General features: G+C 42.5%; 1 protein-coding gene across 4 annotated transcripts in view; it reads right to left on the bottom strand.

Moving 5' to 3' along the window:
- Positions 1-529: 529 nt before the first annotated feature.
- Positions 530-16,642, bottom strand: part of rasgrp3 (RAS guanyl releasing protein 3 (calcium and DAG-regulated)) — a 28,250-nt gene continuing 12,137 nt past the window's right edge. For 3 of the 4 annotated variants that reach the window (XM_080848346.1, XM_080848345.1, XM_080848344.1), the window contains exons 7-18: positions 16,563-16,642; positions 14,745-14,861; positions 13,575-13,850; positions 13,086-13,166; positions 12,534-12,647; positions 12,038-12,153; positions 10,870-11,017; positions 9,656-9,692; positions 9,127-9,276; positions 7,173-7,405; positions 6,775-6,945; positions 530-4,382 (exon numbers count right to left, since the gene is read on the bottom strand). The exon at positions 16,563-16,642 is cut by the window's right edge and continues 94 nt beyond it. In XM_080848346.1, the coding sequence (XP_080704472.1) occupies positions 4,374-4,382; positions 6,775-6,945; positions 7,173-7,405; positions 9,127-9,276; positions 9,656-9,692; positions 10,870-11,017; positions 12,038-12,153; positions 12,534-12,647; positions 13,086-13,166; positions 13,575-13,850; positions 14,745-14,861; positions 16,563-16,642 (1,532 nt within the window). In that variant the 3' untranslated portion in view covers positions 530-4,373. The remainder of the gene's footprint in view (positions 4,383-6,774; positions 6,946-7,172; positions 7,406-9,126; positions 9,277-9,655; positions 9,693-10,869; positions 11,018-12,037; positions 12,154-12,533; positions 12,648-13,085; positions 13,167-13,574; positions 13,851-14,744; positions 14,862-16,562) is intronic. The other variant, XR_013968840.1, reaches the window with a different exon arrangement.

Here is a 16,642-nt window from a genome sequence, read left to right as displayed (position 1 = left end):
ATGCTATTTATGAGATACCGTTCTGTCATGTGATTGCATTGTTAGTTTGTTTTGTATGCTGTTATGAATGCAGTGATATTTTTAAACATTTTGACCTGAGAAGGAACCCCGTTATTTATAACTAAACAAATTACTGATCTCAGACTTAACTCTCTATGTCCACTAGGAGGCAACCGTGGTCCGGTATATCGTTTTGTCAAGGTACCCCTGAACTGTACACTTGCATTGTCAGGAGGGTGCTATTGTGGGCTATGAGTTCAGATTATGTAAGGCAACCGATTTGGAAAAGTTTTTATTTTATTTTATTATTTGTTTGGTGTCCCTGATTGCAGAGGTCCACGGACTACATAATGAAAAGGAAAACTCTTAATTTAAAAAAAATAATATGGAAAATGGATCAAGAGTTACAGAGATAGGACTAACCGTCTACTGCTTAGCGAAATTTGCATATATGTTTGTATCAAAGGTCTGTATCATGCAACACATCATTTTATAAGCAAACATAGTCGTTATGGTTATGAGAGGCAGATGATTTATTTGAAATGGCAAAAGTCATAACAAAAAACAGTGAATTGTGTTACAGAGATAAAAATCAAACAAACATACCATATATGTGGTATCCCTTTCGTATAGAGCAGGACAGACAGAACCAAGAAGACACTAATGAATCAACATATAACAGAGAACACCGTGCCAGGCAGTTGATAATGTACACGATCTGAGTAAATATGAAGCTGGACAAAGAAAACTTTTGAGATATGGGTTCTACAGCAGCAGGTATGACACTAACAGGGATGTACAATCATGTCCTCAGCTGCTTGCTCCAGATCACCCCTTCAGAAACATGTTGGCTGAAAACATGACTCAGGAAACTCAGTTCCCACCCGCCAAACTTCCCCCAGTCCCATTTCACCTTTTTCTAAACTTCTATAGATATTTAGTAGCCTATAATCTAATATAAATACTTCATAAAAAACAAATCTACAAAAATACATTTTTATCTCATTTTAAAAGTTCTCAACTTTAACTGACTCATTTCCACATTTGCAGTTACTGCAAAATTTCCAAAAAGCCCAGTCCAATATACCAACAAAACCATCAAAACTGGTAAAGGCATGGTTGCTCATGGACATTATTTTGCAGGTGATATAAATGTACAAGAGAACGAGAGGGCCTAAGTGTGGTTTCATGTGGACAACTACAGAACTTCACATGCTTAACCCTAGATGCCCCTTGATGCTGTTGCTTTGATATTACGAGTCAAACATTTACAGAACCCTAAGGCGAAATAAGCTCCTGAATATGTAAGAGTTACATCACTCAGAGGAGCACTAGTGCGCAGTATTTTGGGCTGAAATAAGGCCTGTGAGGCATCTCTCTCTCTCTCTCTCTGTCTTTCTCTCTCTCTTTCCTAGCATGGAGAACAGCATTTGATTATTTTATTGAATCGGGTCCTTGGTCAAAGAAAAATCCCTCCAATAAAAATGTTTCTGTTGTTTAACTATCCAACTGCAATTACCTGAATACTGTTTCGCCCGTTTACCAGTTTTTAAGGGCTCTTAAAAGATTTTCCATGTGAAATTTGAGACCTTGTCCTCCATATGACTGGCAAAAAAATATTTATTTTTACCTCTAATACACATAATAATGTAATGAAAAAGACGTCACTAAAAGTTGGCCTGATTAAATAGAAAACTCTCACAATAATAATAAAATAAAGAATGCTACACAAGACCAATTATGAGTATAAAAATAACATTTGACCTGCAATAATGTTAAATAAAATAAAATTAAATAAGAATATACATACTCAAGTAGACCAGTTTAACATAATGAAAGTAATGTGGATTGTTGTATCCATGTGAAAAGCAGTAATATGTTGCACACAGGAATGTTCACAGAGAAGCCTTAACATTCCCCTACTGACAAGAAAGTCACTTTGCTTCAGTTTGTATCCCTTATTCTGTAGGCAGTTCCACTGGGTGCTGCACATATGAACATTCATTTTGGGGATGGAACATAAACAGGTAGCAACTTATGATCACTTACACAGTCTCTGCTCTTAACTGAAGACAGAGAAAACCATTGCTTCAAGGTTAGACACATGAAATAAATAGGATCACACCCACACACATACTGCTCGCAAGTACTAACGGGATCAATTCAACGCACATACATTCTGCCTGTTAGCCCAAACAATGCTGTCATTCGTATGCTTCTATAAAAGCATGCTTGTTAATGCTACATCAAAGGGGGATCCTGAAGACATGGCTAGCCCAAGTTAGCCAGGTGCTTCATAGCGTAGCACAGGTAAAGTGTCTTTGGGTTTGTCCACCCTTTATTTTCATATGCTCTCTCATGTGTGCCTCTTCTCCTCAAACAACTTAGCGGCACAGTCACAGAGAGATTTCTTTTTGTGTAACATTTGAATGTAAAGTTAGTTTAAATATAAGTGTAGTACGGATACCAGCACATTTGCCTCCCAAAAATAGTACTGCAGTCTTTTGACCTTTATTCACAAATATGTTCGGACATTTCTGTGTGGACTCATAAACACAATTTTGTTCTTGTTCACTGCTGACTAATAAAACAATAAATGACCATCAATCAATATCATTTTCCTTCACTGTTTGATATTTGTAATAGATGTAATAACTTATTTCTCAGTGGTAAAAAAAAAAAAAAAGATTTAATCACACTGAATGTTTGGCATTTTTTTCTGGCTTGAAATTTTCCCACTTTCTGTGCATTTAATGGGTTATTTTACTGTCACCTCTATCTCCCCTGCAGTGCAAGACAGAAGCTCAGTCCCAACTGTCTGCTATCTTCTACATGTCATCTCCACCTGCACCTGTCCTCCTTAAGCAAGAGCTTGGGGCTGTGGTGTCTGTCTCTGATCACTGTACAGATGGACAGAGCCTCCTGGTCTTCTCTTTACGCACTTCCCTGGATCTCCATGGTGATGGAGGCACTGTCTGGCTCATTCGTCCGACGCCTGGCAACGGTAAGCAAACACGCACCTGGCCCCCCCGCACCTGGCTACCAGGTGAGAGAGTCGGCGCTGGCTCAGCCGCCACTCAGCCCAACGTGGCCGGGCTCTGAGAAAATGCCTGCGTAGCCCTGTGTTGCTTCTGTAGATCGAGACGTAATGTGATATTCAGTCCTGAGAAAGATATAGGTCAAGGGTCCCTGTTTAAAGACCTTGAGTTTTGGAGTCTTTGTCAATCCAAACAGTAGAAAATGCGATGTGATATTGTCCAAAATTCACACTAAGATTCCATTTATCTAAATCAAAATCCATTTATGATGTAGATGATGGGAACAGTGTTGACCAACAACACTGACCAGATTTTCATGTGGTAAAAAAAAAACACATTTCCATCACTGTGTTGTTCATGAATTCTTGTCAATAAAGAAAGTACCATATTCCTGGGATCCGAAGTTTGACAACAAAACTGGCAGAAACAAAATATTATTATCAACACTCAATCTGGCAAAATGGCTTTCAGCATCCATCCACACTAAAAAAAACAACATACTTTGTACCTGCTGATTTTTCCACCCCCTTGAGCCTTATCTATTCCTTGGCACAATATCCTTCTAGCACATCCTATTTTACTTCAACTATTACTTCTTCCTTCTCATCACTCAGCACATCTTCAACATTCAAAGTGTCCTCTACTTGCTGTTCAACCAGTGATAGTGCACTGCTGTGCTTAACTTTACCAGTGTTAGTGCACTGCTGTACTTAACTTTACCAGTGTTAGTGCACTGCTGTACTTAACTTTACCAGTGTCTTCTCAGTAGTCTACGCAGTTGCCCTTTATGACTTAACAGATGGTACACATTTCTCATATGTGTACTTAATATACTTCCAAACGCACACTCACGCGCCCAATCACAAACACATGTTAGTGTTTGGCCAACTAAGTCCTTCTATGCAGTGGGATCCAGATTTCTGTTGTCATTGTCTCCCAACCAGGTCTGAAAGTAACCATAGTATCAGCCTGCTGGGGCACATAGACGCCAGGAGAGTACAGGGTGTAAGCTGACTGTGAATCAGTTCCACCTAAACAGACAGCTCTTCAATATAATGAATTGCCATCCATATCTGTCTATACATCCATCTATCAGCCTATTAGTCCATACATCCATCTGTCCCTCCGTCCATCTGTCCATTGGAGAACAGCCTCTGGGCATCGTCCAATGTGTCTTTCTCCCCAGCAGCGGTAGGGAAGGCAGAGAGTGCCCTAATCCTGGTCACCAAACGGGAGTCTCAGGCACCCTAAGACGTCCCCCAGCGATGAGAGCCTCCTTGGGCGGGAGGCTGAGGGCCGGCGGGGGGTCCGACACTGGCCCTCAGAGTGGATAAGTCAGCTGTCCTGTAGATAGATAGATAGATAGATAGATGAAAGATAGATAGATAGATAGATAGATAGATAGATAGATAGATAGATAGATAGATAGATAGATAGATAGATAGATAGATAGATAGATAGATAGATAGATAGATGGATACTTTATTGATCCCGAGGGAAATTAAGGTCATCCAGTAGCTTATACACTTAACATGAATCACAATAAAAACAATAAAAACAATACACATAGGGAGAACATGTACACGGGGAGGACAGGACAGGGAAGGACAGGACAGGGTAGTCATAAGCAACACATACAGATCAAAACAAAATTGTGGTAACAGCAGTCCAGGAGAGAAGTATAAAATTTAGAAAATCGATCAGAGACATTTCTATTCAAAAGTGGAGCATAAATAAATTGTCCCATTGGTTTAAAGATGTGTATTTCTGTGCATTTCAAATATGTATTACTTCAGATGTAACAGTTCATTTGTAAAAGAGCACAAGTTCACTGGATACTGTGGGTCAACAGGCAGATAAGAGACAATGAAAACAGGTTAGAGGAAAGGAACAGAGATAACCCCAAGCGGGATTTAGAACGTCACTGGAAAAACAAAACATAACAGGTAGGGCGCATACACACACAAACACACACACACTCACACCCACACACCCACACACACACACACACACACACACACACACACACATACACACACATACACTCACACACAAACTTACATCAGGCTATTATTTTAACCTACATCTTTGTAGGGACTACTGGTCTGATCATCAAGGACACCATATGGACAAAATGAACACTCTGAGACAGATGCTTGCAAGTGAGACACACACACACACACACACACACACACACACACCCACTCGCTCAGTCACACAAACCAGGGCTCACACGTCATAAATGACATAACTGGCGGAGGCCAATCCCCTATAAACAGCCACTGGGGTACAAACACTTTGTCGGTAATGCACAATTACATATCCCCCATGGCTTTTTATGGAAAGTGTTTCCACACCAAAGTCCTAGATTGTTCCGTTTCTGAACCCCCTGGCGACACTGTTGGTCTTAATATAGTCCCCTAAAGCTGGACGGCTGAGGGGAATAAAAACGGGGGGGAAACCTCCCTACACTACATTAAACACTATCAGTGTGAGTGCCGGTTTGCCCTCTACGCTCCCTTTATCTCGATAATCTCCTGTTGGATGAGAGTGAAACACTCCCTGTGGCAGACAGGCACTGAATCTCTTTGTTACCACGGCGATGGTAACAAGCGAGGCTTTCATAATGAGATGTTCCAGAACCTTGAGTCGGAGGGGTGGCACGGCAACCGACAGAAAACACACTCCTCTGCGCGGCTAACCTAGATAGCGCCGTCGGGTATTAAAGCCGTCCCATTCCCGAGTGTTGGGTGTCTGTGTGGATTTGCAAATGCTACCCTGACATCATACAGAATTAGGAGAGAAGGGATTTGAAGGTAAATGGTGTCTCCATTACACCTTGTATGAAAAGTCAAAGACTGAAAGCTAGTACATATTAAACAGCCTAAAACAAACAAACATTTTAAGGTAAAGGGCAGTATTACGTACTGTACTGCTAACCTACATTTGCAGTGTATCTGTTGATGTGTCCTTGTGGTTCATATTACATTTACATTTACTCAATTGGCAGACGCTTTTATCCAAAGCGACAAGTACGGAATATTACGCAGGGAAAACAAAATGACTAAACTAGAATTTAACATAAATTTGCAATTAACAGAAAAGGTGAAAGGTCATCAGTTGCCAGACATTTAAATGCTGCAGGCCAGGATGCCGACTCATTTACGTTAATGGGCCTGGAGATTGTTTATCTGTCTCCAAGAGGTGGAGATCATGAGAATCACATGATCATATGAACCACAAGGACACATCAACAGATGTACTGTACGTCATTCTGCCTTTTACCTTAAAATATTAGTTTGTTTTAGGCTGTTCAATATGTACTAGCTTTCAGTCTTTGACTTTTCATACAAGGTGTAATGGAGACGGCGGTCAGGTATATCTTTACTCTAAATACAGTGACGCCTAATGGTATGAATAAGGACCTGTCCCTTACCTGTGTTATATAAATCCAGCCTATTGCTTGTCCATATGATGATGTTTGATATTTATATCTCTGTTTATGTTTGTTATGTTCCTTTGGGTGGAGATATTCATTGCCTTGAATGACACATGATTTGTGAATTGCCATTGCTTGGGCTTGAAGGACTGTCTGTGCGTGTGGGTATTTAGGCTTTGAAAGAAGTCTTTGTAAATAGCACACTGAAGAAGGCACTACACTGAGACGACTCTGTGCCGATATGTTCTGACACCTTTTCCTGGTTTACTGACGCACAAATACACAGACAATACCCACCTCCATTACCCCTGGGACATCTGTTTTCTGTCTGTGTGTGGTTACGCCATTGTGCGCCACCACCTCCGTCGGCCCCTCCGTCTGCTCCTGGGAGTCCCTGCGGCTGCGAGGCTGACCGGCCGCCCCCGTCGTCTCGTTCTCCCAGCGGGCGAAGCCCTTGCTCTTGGAGGCCTGTGGGGCGACATCGATACAGGAGGTAGAGAACTCGTTTAGTAATCAGAAGGTTGCTAGTTCGATTCCCTGTCGAAGCAACCTTGAGCAAGACACTGAACCCCTAATTGCTTCTGATGTGCAGTGTGCCATCAGTGTAAAAATGTCAAATGTGTATACATCCTTGTAAGTCGCTTTGGATAAAACGTCTGCTAAATGACTAAATGTGAATGAATGTAATGCCTTGCCTTGCGGTGCGGCCGGTATCTCATCTTGGGGAAGGTGTGGGAGCCCCCGTCCCCTGCAGCCCAGCCATGGTCGCCCCACAGCGGCTCGGTCTGCGTGGCCTGGCTGGTGGTGGCCCGCTGGAGCCGGACCGAGATCCTCTGGGCCGAACCGGTCATCAGCGTGATGGACTGCTGACCCTCCAGATCAGAGCCCGCGGGGGTCACGTTGGGGAACTCAAAGACCTCATCATCATCTGGGAAGGGAGCGAGAGAGAGAGATAGATAGATAAACTTTTATTAATCCTGTGAGGAAAATTCAATTGTCAAAGCAGCAAGGTAGTAGGAATAGGATTCAAGTATATACATAAACATTAAAAAAAATTAAATAATACAAATTTGAAAAATAAATAAAATAAATAGATAAAATAAATAGACAACATAGTGCAGCTCCACCGGCTTAAATTACATACAACTAAATTTGAGGTGTCACAGTGCGTACAATAGCATTGCATGTTTACAATGAATATGGTATAGATGGAGAAGACTAAAGTCCATTGTGAAGATGCAGGGGTATGCAGGTGTGAAAGAGTTAAAGTTAGCATTAGACCAGATGACCCATTCGTAGGCCATTTATGTACAGGGGCATGGGGTATTGTTTAAGGTGCGGTAGGGTAAGATGGAGTGGAATGGGAAGAAAACCTGACCATTGAGGTGGGACAGATCTGTGGAGTTGGTGGGGGTGCAATGAACAGGATGTGGTAGTGTTGATGGTTGAGAAGGTGGAAGGCGGTGGAATGTTGGTGCTGATACAGGGTGGACTAAAGAGGACAGGGAGTGATTGGCAGGGCCGTCTAGGGGCCAATGGGGGATTGGCAGCCGTGGCCTACTGGTTAGGGTTTCGGGCTGGTAACCAGAGGGTGGCCGGTTCAATCCCCGACCAGTAGGAAAAATGTGGGCGGGAGAAGTGGTAGAGCACTGCTCTCCGCGCGCTCAAAAGCAGCTCACTGCTCCGGGTTAGTGTGCTTCACTGTGTGTATCACTACCCTGGATGGGTAAAATGCAGAGATCGAATTCAGAGTGTGTGTGTGTGTGTGTGTGTGTGTGTGTGTGTCACTATATCTGCCATAACATAGTCACTAGTCACTAGGGCTCATTTCATTTCCAAAGGTGGATGAGGGGGTTAGACAGAAACAGATGCACCATCCAGACAACTGCTGTTTCCAAAAGCAGAAATCCGTCCCTCTTGAGTTGATGTGAAAATAAAGTGTGAAATACTGTTGCTGCTGTCAGTGGCCGTCCTGCTGTACAACGCTGTGCTGCTTCGTTTTACAGCTGTGGCCTCTGCTCAGTAAATGGGGAATCTCCCCTGAACCCATTTTCTTTCGGCTTTTTCTCACACATTTGTGATTAAGTGGGCCTCAGGCATGAGTGGACGAGGAGTTTGGGTCTCTGGTGGCAGGGCTAACCTCGACATGTTTGAACACATCCTCAAATGTTTCGTCCTTTATTACACAACCCTCTTCCACCCTTCTCATGAAAAAAGAAATCCAATGCTGATGTGGAGCACTGAGCACTGGGCAGGCATGTGTTGGTGCAGTGGCAAATCATACAATAGCCTGCCAGCTCTCTTCCCATGCTGAACTTATGAAAGTCATTCATATGTTTAGTAATATAACTTCAGTTCTTCAAACTATATACAAAAACGACTTATGGGTTTCATGGTACGTGATGTATTTTCACCAATAACTTTTTTTTAAGTATTTGTCATAGTGATAAATGTCATAAAACTATAATTTTTGTATTATTTGTTTCTGTGTTTCCCCTTTAAAATGTGAGATGTTTTGTAACATATATGAGTAAACTCTATGTATGGAATTACATCTTTGAAACAAATAAAAAACTTAAATGACAAAAAGTATTTGTCATAGGCCCATAAGCAGGCCTAACCCCAGCCCCACCCCCTCCACCCCCTCACCTTTGCAGGTGGCTAAGGCTGGGCTGCTGGGCAGAGAGCTGTGCGTCAGCGGCCCGTGCGACACGCTGCCATGGGAGCGAGAGCGTGGAAGTTTCCGGCAAGCCAACACCAGCATCTCCCGACACTGTTTGTGGCAGTTGACCCCGCAGTCTGACAAAAGAACACACAGATCTGAACATGAACCCAAACAAGAAAAGTTGAACAATAATGTCTAGTGTAGTTCAATATTGTGTCACAATAATGTCTTGTATAGTTCAATGCTGTGTCACAAAAATGTCTAGTGTAGTTCAATATTGTGTCACAATAATGTCTTGTATAGTTCAATGCTGTGTCACAAAAATGTCTAGTGTAGTTCAATATTGTGTCACAATAATGTCTTGTATAGTTCAATGCTGTGTCACAAAAATGTCTAGTGTAGTTCAATATTGTGTCACAATAATGTCTTGTATAGTTCAATGCTGTGTCACAATAATGTCTAGTGTAGTTCAATATTGTGTCCACTGCTGAATTCCATTCAGTGGTAGCTTACCTTTGCATTTGTATCCTTGTTTGATAATCCCCCACAGCTGTTGGCGACACATGAGCACAGACAGGGGAGACAGAGAGAAAGAGAAGGGGGTAGAACTAGGTTAGGCTGAAGATTAACACTGAGTGTGTGTGTGTGAGAGGCTGCACCTGAGAACGATCACAGCAGATTCAGACCCATGGACGTAAGGGGAAAGGAGGCAGGGCCACAACTGTGCCATAAACAGGATACAATTCCTCTCAACACCCTTCCTGCACACTGAATGTGTGTGTGTGTGTGTGTGTGTGTGTGTGTGTGTGTGTGTGTGTGTGTGTGTGTGTGTGTGTGTGTGTGTGTGTGTGTGTGTGTGTGTGTGTGTGTGTGTGTGTGTGTTGTGTGTGACTGTGTGTTTCAGATAGAGGGTACTGTTTTGCACTACTTTTTACTCAGTATTTAATGTATCTGAGAAGACCATTCACGGTAACCTCTTAAAACAATGAAATACAAAATACATGGCAGTGTTAGTCAGCTGAAAAGGACATTCTACCTTGTAAATGGAAACACCCTGGGCAAACGGGGCAAAGGAAACATAAAAAAAAAGAGCAAAACGGAAAATATACTCTTCTTGTTCCTAAGAACAACCTGCTATTGTCATCCCCCCCTCTGCATTACCAACATTCAAATGTGGATTTTATCGTAAAAAAAATAATGAATTCTTTACAATCATGCTGTCTGAATGAATCAGTGTTGTTTTGATAAAGTTCACCAATATAGCCCTCAGTCACGGCAGCTCTCTGTCCACGTATGCTGCCCCTCTCGTTGAGTGGTGAGTAAACTGGGTTCCAGTAGGTCATGGGTGACCTAGGGGGCTTAACTCAGCCTTGGTGAGTAACCATGATTCCTCCCTGGCTACCACTGTTGGTCTGTGCTTGGGGGGTGTACTGTGTTTAAATTAACTGCATGTAGAATTTTCCAGCAACATTAAAAAAAAAAACTATTCTCCTCAGCTATGGAGTGCAACAAAATCAATTGCTTTGTATATACATGCATATAGTGTATGCTAATATTAAATACAATTTCATTATACATCCAATCTATGCATTCAATATACTACATTGTGTAGAATGTAAAGAAGATGTCCTGCAAGTAGGCACTCTGAGATTCTTTTGAATGAAAAAAATGAATAATTATTATTATTATTATTATTATTATTATTATCATTATTATTAAGTACTCACAAATCCAGCACAGTGTTCGCAGAAGGTGGGCTTCAGGTACGTCATCTCCTGAAAGCTGTGGATGAAGCCAGGCCCCATCTTACACTGCAGCAGAGGATTGGCCCGCAGGAAGTAGGCTATCATCTCGTCCTTGCTGATCAATCCATCCCTGAGGGAAACAAAAAACAAAAAATCCGACTGAAAACACTGCAAGAAAGAAGAGGGGTTAAGGGAGGTGAGGATGACGTGGGTAGAGGTATTCAGCCCGGAACCCTCGGTGTAATACTGCTTGTAAACTCTCGGGACCACAGGGCACTTTAGGTGCTGACTAGGGGGCCTTCTGTGTGTGTTCTTCTCCGTCTCCCCTGACGGACTGCAATAAAACTAGACTCCCCTTTCCACCCGCAATGACAGAAAGGCAAAGGCCAAGAGTGACTGTCCAAGAGTGGTTGTGACGTTCGTAAAATCAAAGCAACATTCATTGGCCCTGCGTGACATTGTTTTGACATTTAAGGCATGACTGTAAGGCTGGTTCTGGTTTTACCCCATGATGATCTCGTAAAGACCAGATAAAGATTTATTTGCTGGTCATGATGTTAATAGCGCTATAAAATTAACTGCACTTATACAGCGTCTCTCTCTCTCTCTCGCACACACACTACAATACACTCAACAACTTAACAGTGTCCCTGTTTGCTTCACCATGTCTTGCCTTGACCTCTCTAAGTCATCAATGTATTGCTTTAGCTATACCACTTTACAAACAAAGCTCAGGTTCACACACAGATTCTGCTCTATCTCTGATCTCTATTTGTGTGCGTGTGTGTGTGTGCGTGTGTGTGTGGTGTGTGTGTGTGTGTGTGTGTGTGTGTGTGTGTGTGTGTGTCTGTGTTTGTGTGTGTGTCTGTGTGTGTCTGTGTGTGTGTGTGTGTGTGTGTGTGTGTGTGTGTGTCTGTGTGTGTGTGTGTGTGTGTGTGTGTGTGTGTGTGTGTCTCTCTCTCTCTCTATCTGTCTGTGTTTTGTATAGGCTTGTGGCTGTAAAGGGGTTTAGAGAAGCTAGCATTGAAGAAGTAGTTGAGTAGAGATATTCATGAATATAAGGAGGAAGACATGAGATGGGATGAGGTGTGTATGAGAAATATGGAAAGGGAATGAGAGTCTCATCAGAGGCATGCAAGTGTGAACTCACTGGTCTTTGTCTAAAACACAGAAAGAATCCAGGAAAGGGAAGTTGGCAGCAATGCTCTCAAAGTCCTCCTGCGATATGTAGCCATCATGGTCATGGTCGTAATTTCTAAACACAGACTTTCAGGGAGAAGAGAGGGAGGGTTACAATAACTCTTACTGGCAGCATGAATGATTAAATCAGGACTGACATTGTTAAAATTGCCATGACACATTTGTTACCCTTTGTTCACCCAATACTAAAGACATCTTAAACTTTTCCATTAACACTCACTCTCTCCACAAATAAGCAGCGTGACACCGCATATATAACAGTTCCAGTTCATACAAAAATAAACTCACAAGTTACTGTTGATTGGAACATCACAATCTAGTATTGACAAAGTTCCCAAAACATTGGAAGAAAAAATACTTCATAATATATCACCTCTATGTATAATATGTATCTATGTATATCTATGTATATATATAATATATCACCTCTATGCATAGGCACTTACATCCACAACCTTTCGGATGTGCTTGTTCACCACTGATGGGTCTGGTTTGGTCTTCACCCCAGAGGCCCAGTCCAGAGGAGCCAGGGGCTTGTTGGGAGTTGTGGGAGAGGTGGGCTGAGGGGAGACATGGAGGGGGGAGGAGAGAGACAGACCAAGCACCAACAAAATGGCTGTGTCAATCACAAAGCCTCACAAATGTACACAGAACTTCCCATTGAATGTCATGACCAGGGACGTGCACAGGAGTGGGCTAAGGTTGCTCGGGCAAATGCCCGTTTGCCCTCCTCGACTGAAGTTGCCCCTCAGAAGGAAATATATATAATTGCGATCAGGGGACGGGGGCGTGGCAGCAACGGTTAGTGAGAGTTTAAAATGATATTGGCAAAATTTGCGATCAGGGGACGGGGGCGTGGCAGCGGCGGTGACAAAAATGTACATGTTGCCCCTTTTTTCCAGGGCAGAGCAACTGCCCTTCAAAATTCCTGTGCACGTCCCTGTTGAACAGTATTATGAGAGTGGTGTGTTACCACAGGAAGTGAAGAGGACACTTACTAGTGATTTGGGATTGCGTGGCTCTCTCACCAGCGAGAGTTCATAAATCTCATCCTCGGTGTAGTATATATCCAAAGATAGCTGGAAGACAGTCGGACAGTGGGTTAGCAACAGGGACACCTTGATGCATGAAGGTGCATGTGTTTGTGTACGTAGAGCATGTTGGGTCAGTCTGTGGTAAAGTGGATGGGCTGAGAACATGTTATCGGACAGTGTCAACGATCGGCCATTCTGTTAAACAATCAAAGTTTAATAATGATGAACAATCTATAACTTCAGTTTAATAACGGATTCACATAACAACGCGAACGTTTGCCGATAACACACGTTGTCCGATAATTAACGATAGAGTTTGTGTCTCCTGTCTGTGTGTGTAGAGTCTTTTGTGTGTGTGTCTGTGGCTGTGCTAGGCTTGCTGCCACACCAATCGCACATAACGTAACGTGTAAAACTCTCATACGTCAGTGCGTCTGTGCGCAGCCCCCTCACCGTGAGTAAGTGGATGAGGTCCATGTTGGGCTCCACCTGGGCCTGAGCCGTCTGCAGCGCCACTAGCTCACTAAAGGTCATGTACAGCTGCTGCATCTTCACCAGGTTCACCTTCCTGTGCTCCACCCAGTCCGGGAAGACCACGTGCACCGCAATCAGGTCCTTCAGATGCACCCCGAGGATGGGGATCTTGAAGCCCTCACATTCGTTGAAGGCCTTGCGGTAAGAGCAGTAGTTCCCGTTCGAGGAGACGAGCTCTGTCATCTCATTCCAAATCTAGAGGGAGAGAGAGTGACACAGAGGTCACCATGGACTGCACACTTAACACTCTACCCTGCATCTATTGATGCACCTCAATGTATAGATATATTGCGTCAGAGATATTTATTAATCTATTTATTAATTCTTGTTTATTATTATTTAGCTGTGGAAGATAATGTTCACAGCATCCTAAGATGTCTAACTGTCTGTTGCTGCCTTTACTGTCTCGTTGTCTTTGTGACAATGACAATAAAGTACTTTGATATATATTGATATATAAACTATATTAGTAAATATATTAGTTCTATACAGGAAAAGATGTTATATTCCTTGTGCTATAGGTTGGGTACTTCCCACAGTGGCCAATCCTCTCACTGTTACATGCAAGGACTCATACCCAACAACCTCACCTAAACAATGTAACTAACAGCAACCATAGATCCTGAGCAGCAGGATACAATAACAACACACAACCGGCTGGTGACAGCTGCAACACACAACACATGTTGTACCAGGGATCCATAAAGAGATATATGGACAGGAGAGGATGAGACAAAAGAAGAAGAACAAGTGCAGTAACACTTTGCCTCATGCAGGAGTATTATAGATGCTAGCCACTAGATGCTAGGATATTCATTAAATACTTTTTTAATAGTAGGTTCATTCATTGCCAAATAGACCCCTTCAACTTTTCATTGACAACCATATGAACGCATCTTTGAAATCTGAAATGGTTTCTTCTATAAACAAGAGAAGGCCTGTTTCAATGCACAAATTAAAACAAGTCCACATCACTCTCAATTTTGCGTCTACCAGGCAAGTAGGCCCTGGGGCCTGATGTATCAGTCATCTCAGCTGTACTGAAGCACTTCCCCCCATGAGCCCCAGGACCCCTGGAGGGTGCCGTACCTTGGTGACATCTGGAGAAAGGTGGGAGTGGGTCTCTTTCAGGCGACAGATGGAGCTGTGGCTTAGGCCTCCGACCACGGCCATCAGAGTGTTGAAGTTTTGCAGCTGAAGAAGTTTCTGAGGGAGAAAGAGACAGCAACAAAGAGGTATTCCAGAGGAGGAGAGAAGAGAGAAAGATGGGAGACAGATGAATGAGAATCATAGAATCAAAGATAATCCTAGAAATAAACAGAAATTAGCAAAAATTAGCGTGAGATAAACAGCAAGAAAAAAAACAAAGGGACCATGGAGAGCCAACACACAATAATGCACATTGGTTTCATCTCAGCAAAAAATTTCAATAAAAAACAGATGTTGAACCACAAAAACCAGACATCTCCTCTTCTGCCCTCTAAGACCCTCACAGAGATCTTACATCTGTCTGCACAATGCGAATGAAAGCTGAAGGGACCCATCCACATCAATAAGCGATCACTTGACCACCAAAATAAATCCACCATGGAACATCTATTGTACATTAAGGTCTATTCCCCGTGCAAACTCCGAGCGCACACAAAAGACAACAGTAAGATGCTTACCCACTTCCAACAGCCAATACAGGTTTTACACACAGCTATTTCAGTTTTGGACATCATCTCGAGGGGAAGATGGAAGTGCATCAGCACTCGAGCACCGACCCATACCCCAACCCCAGTCCCCTCCACACACACACACACACACACACACACACATATTCAACGTATGTTCTTTTTGTCCCTCCAGTGGCTGCTTTTTGAAACATCTGCACTCTCGTTGGGCCGTGTAATGGCCGACCACCCCAGCCAAGTAAGAACTCAGGGCATTGTCTCCGCTCTGCCCATCACCATATCAAAGCCCTGAGAATGTCATGAAGCATTTAAGCCCTTGTTGTTCTCCGAGAGTGATGAAAGGAACGATGGACTGGAGCTGTTTAAGTAATCTAAGTGCTGTCTGCTTGTTTGCATAATCAGGGATATACTTGAAAAAATTAAATCCTAATGTACAAGGAGCTATCCATTCCATAAGTGAGTGTATTGTTTTCAAATAATGTGTCACTCCATGTGGTGGTCATTTCAAGTAATTTCCTGTTATATGAAGTGTGTGGCTTTTTGCATACTTATAAAACACATATTCTAGGCTTTCAAGGAGGTCAGTGGAGTGCAATGGGGGAAAAGAATGTATGAGTTAGGAGTTTTGGTTCATATGCAGAACTACTTTCATACAGAAAATATCTCTTTACCCTTATCTGGGACAAAGACATCCAAAGAAGTGACTCCCTAACTTCTTCCCTCTGACCCAGTTCCTAAGCAAACTTGGGTTCCATTTTGCCATTTAGCAGCCAATGTGTAGCACAGATGACACAGATGAGAAACACCACAGCATTGCCTATGTTGAACTTCAATTCAATACTTTGTCAGTGCTGCATGCCCCTTGTGCAGTTTAAGTATGTGCGTAGTATATATACAGTACCAGTCAAAAGTTTGGACACACCTTCTCATTTTTTGAGAAGTTTTTTCTTTACTTTTATTATTTTTTACATGGTAGATAACACTTTGGTTTAGTACATCATTCCATATGTGTTATTTCGTAGTTGAAATGTCTTCATTATTAATATACAATGTAGAAAATAATAAAAGTAAAGAAAACACTTCTCCAAAAAATTAAAGGTGTGTCCAAACTTGACTGGTACTGTCCATTATATAGACTGCTCATATAAAATATTCTTATCCTCATGTAACCTCCCCTACTTCCACAATGAAGAAGGAACATTTTCATTGCGTATATTTTCTGTGGGGATACCTGTGCCACGTTGATGTATTTGGTGATGACCTCAGCCCGTAACTGGGGTGTTAGCTTGCTGAGCACCATCAGTTGGACCC

This window comes from Sprattus sprattus (genome assembly GCF_963457725.1).
Source record: "Sprattus sprattus genome assembly, chromosome: 12".
In the NCBI taxonomy this organism is placed as follows: domain Eukaryota; kingdom Metazoa; phylum Chordata; class Actinopteri; order Clupeiformes; family Clupeidae; genus Sprattus; species Sprattus sprattus.
The sequence above is the reverse complement of the archived record's forward strand: the minus strand, read 5'-3'. Positions and strand labels throughout refer to the sequence as shown.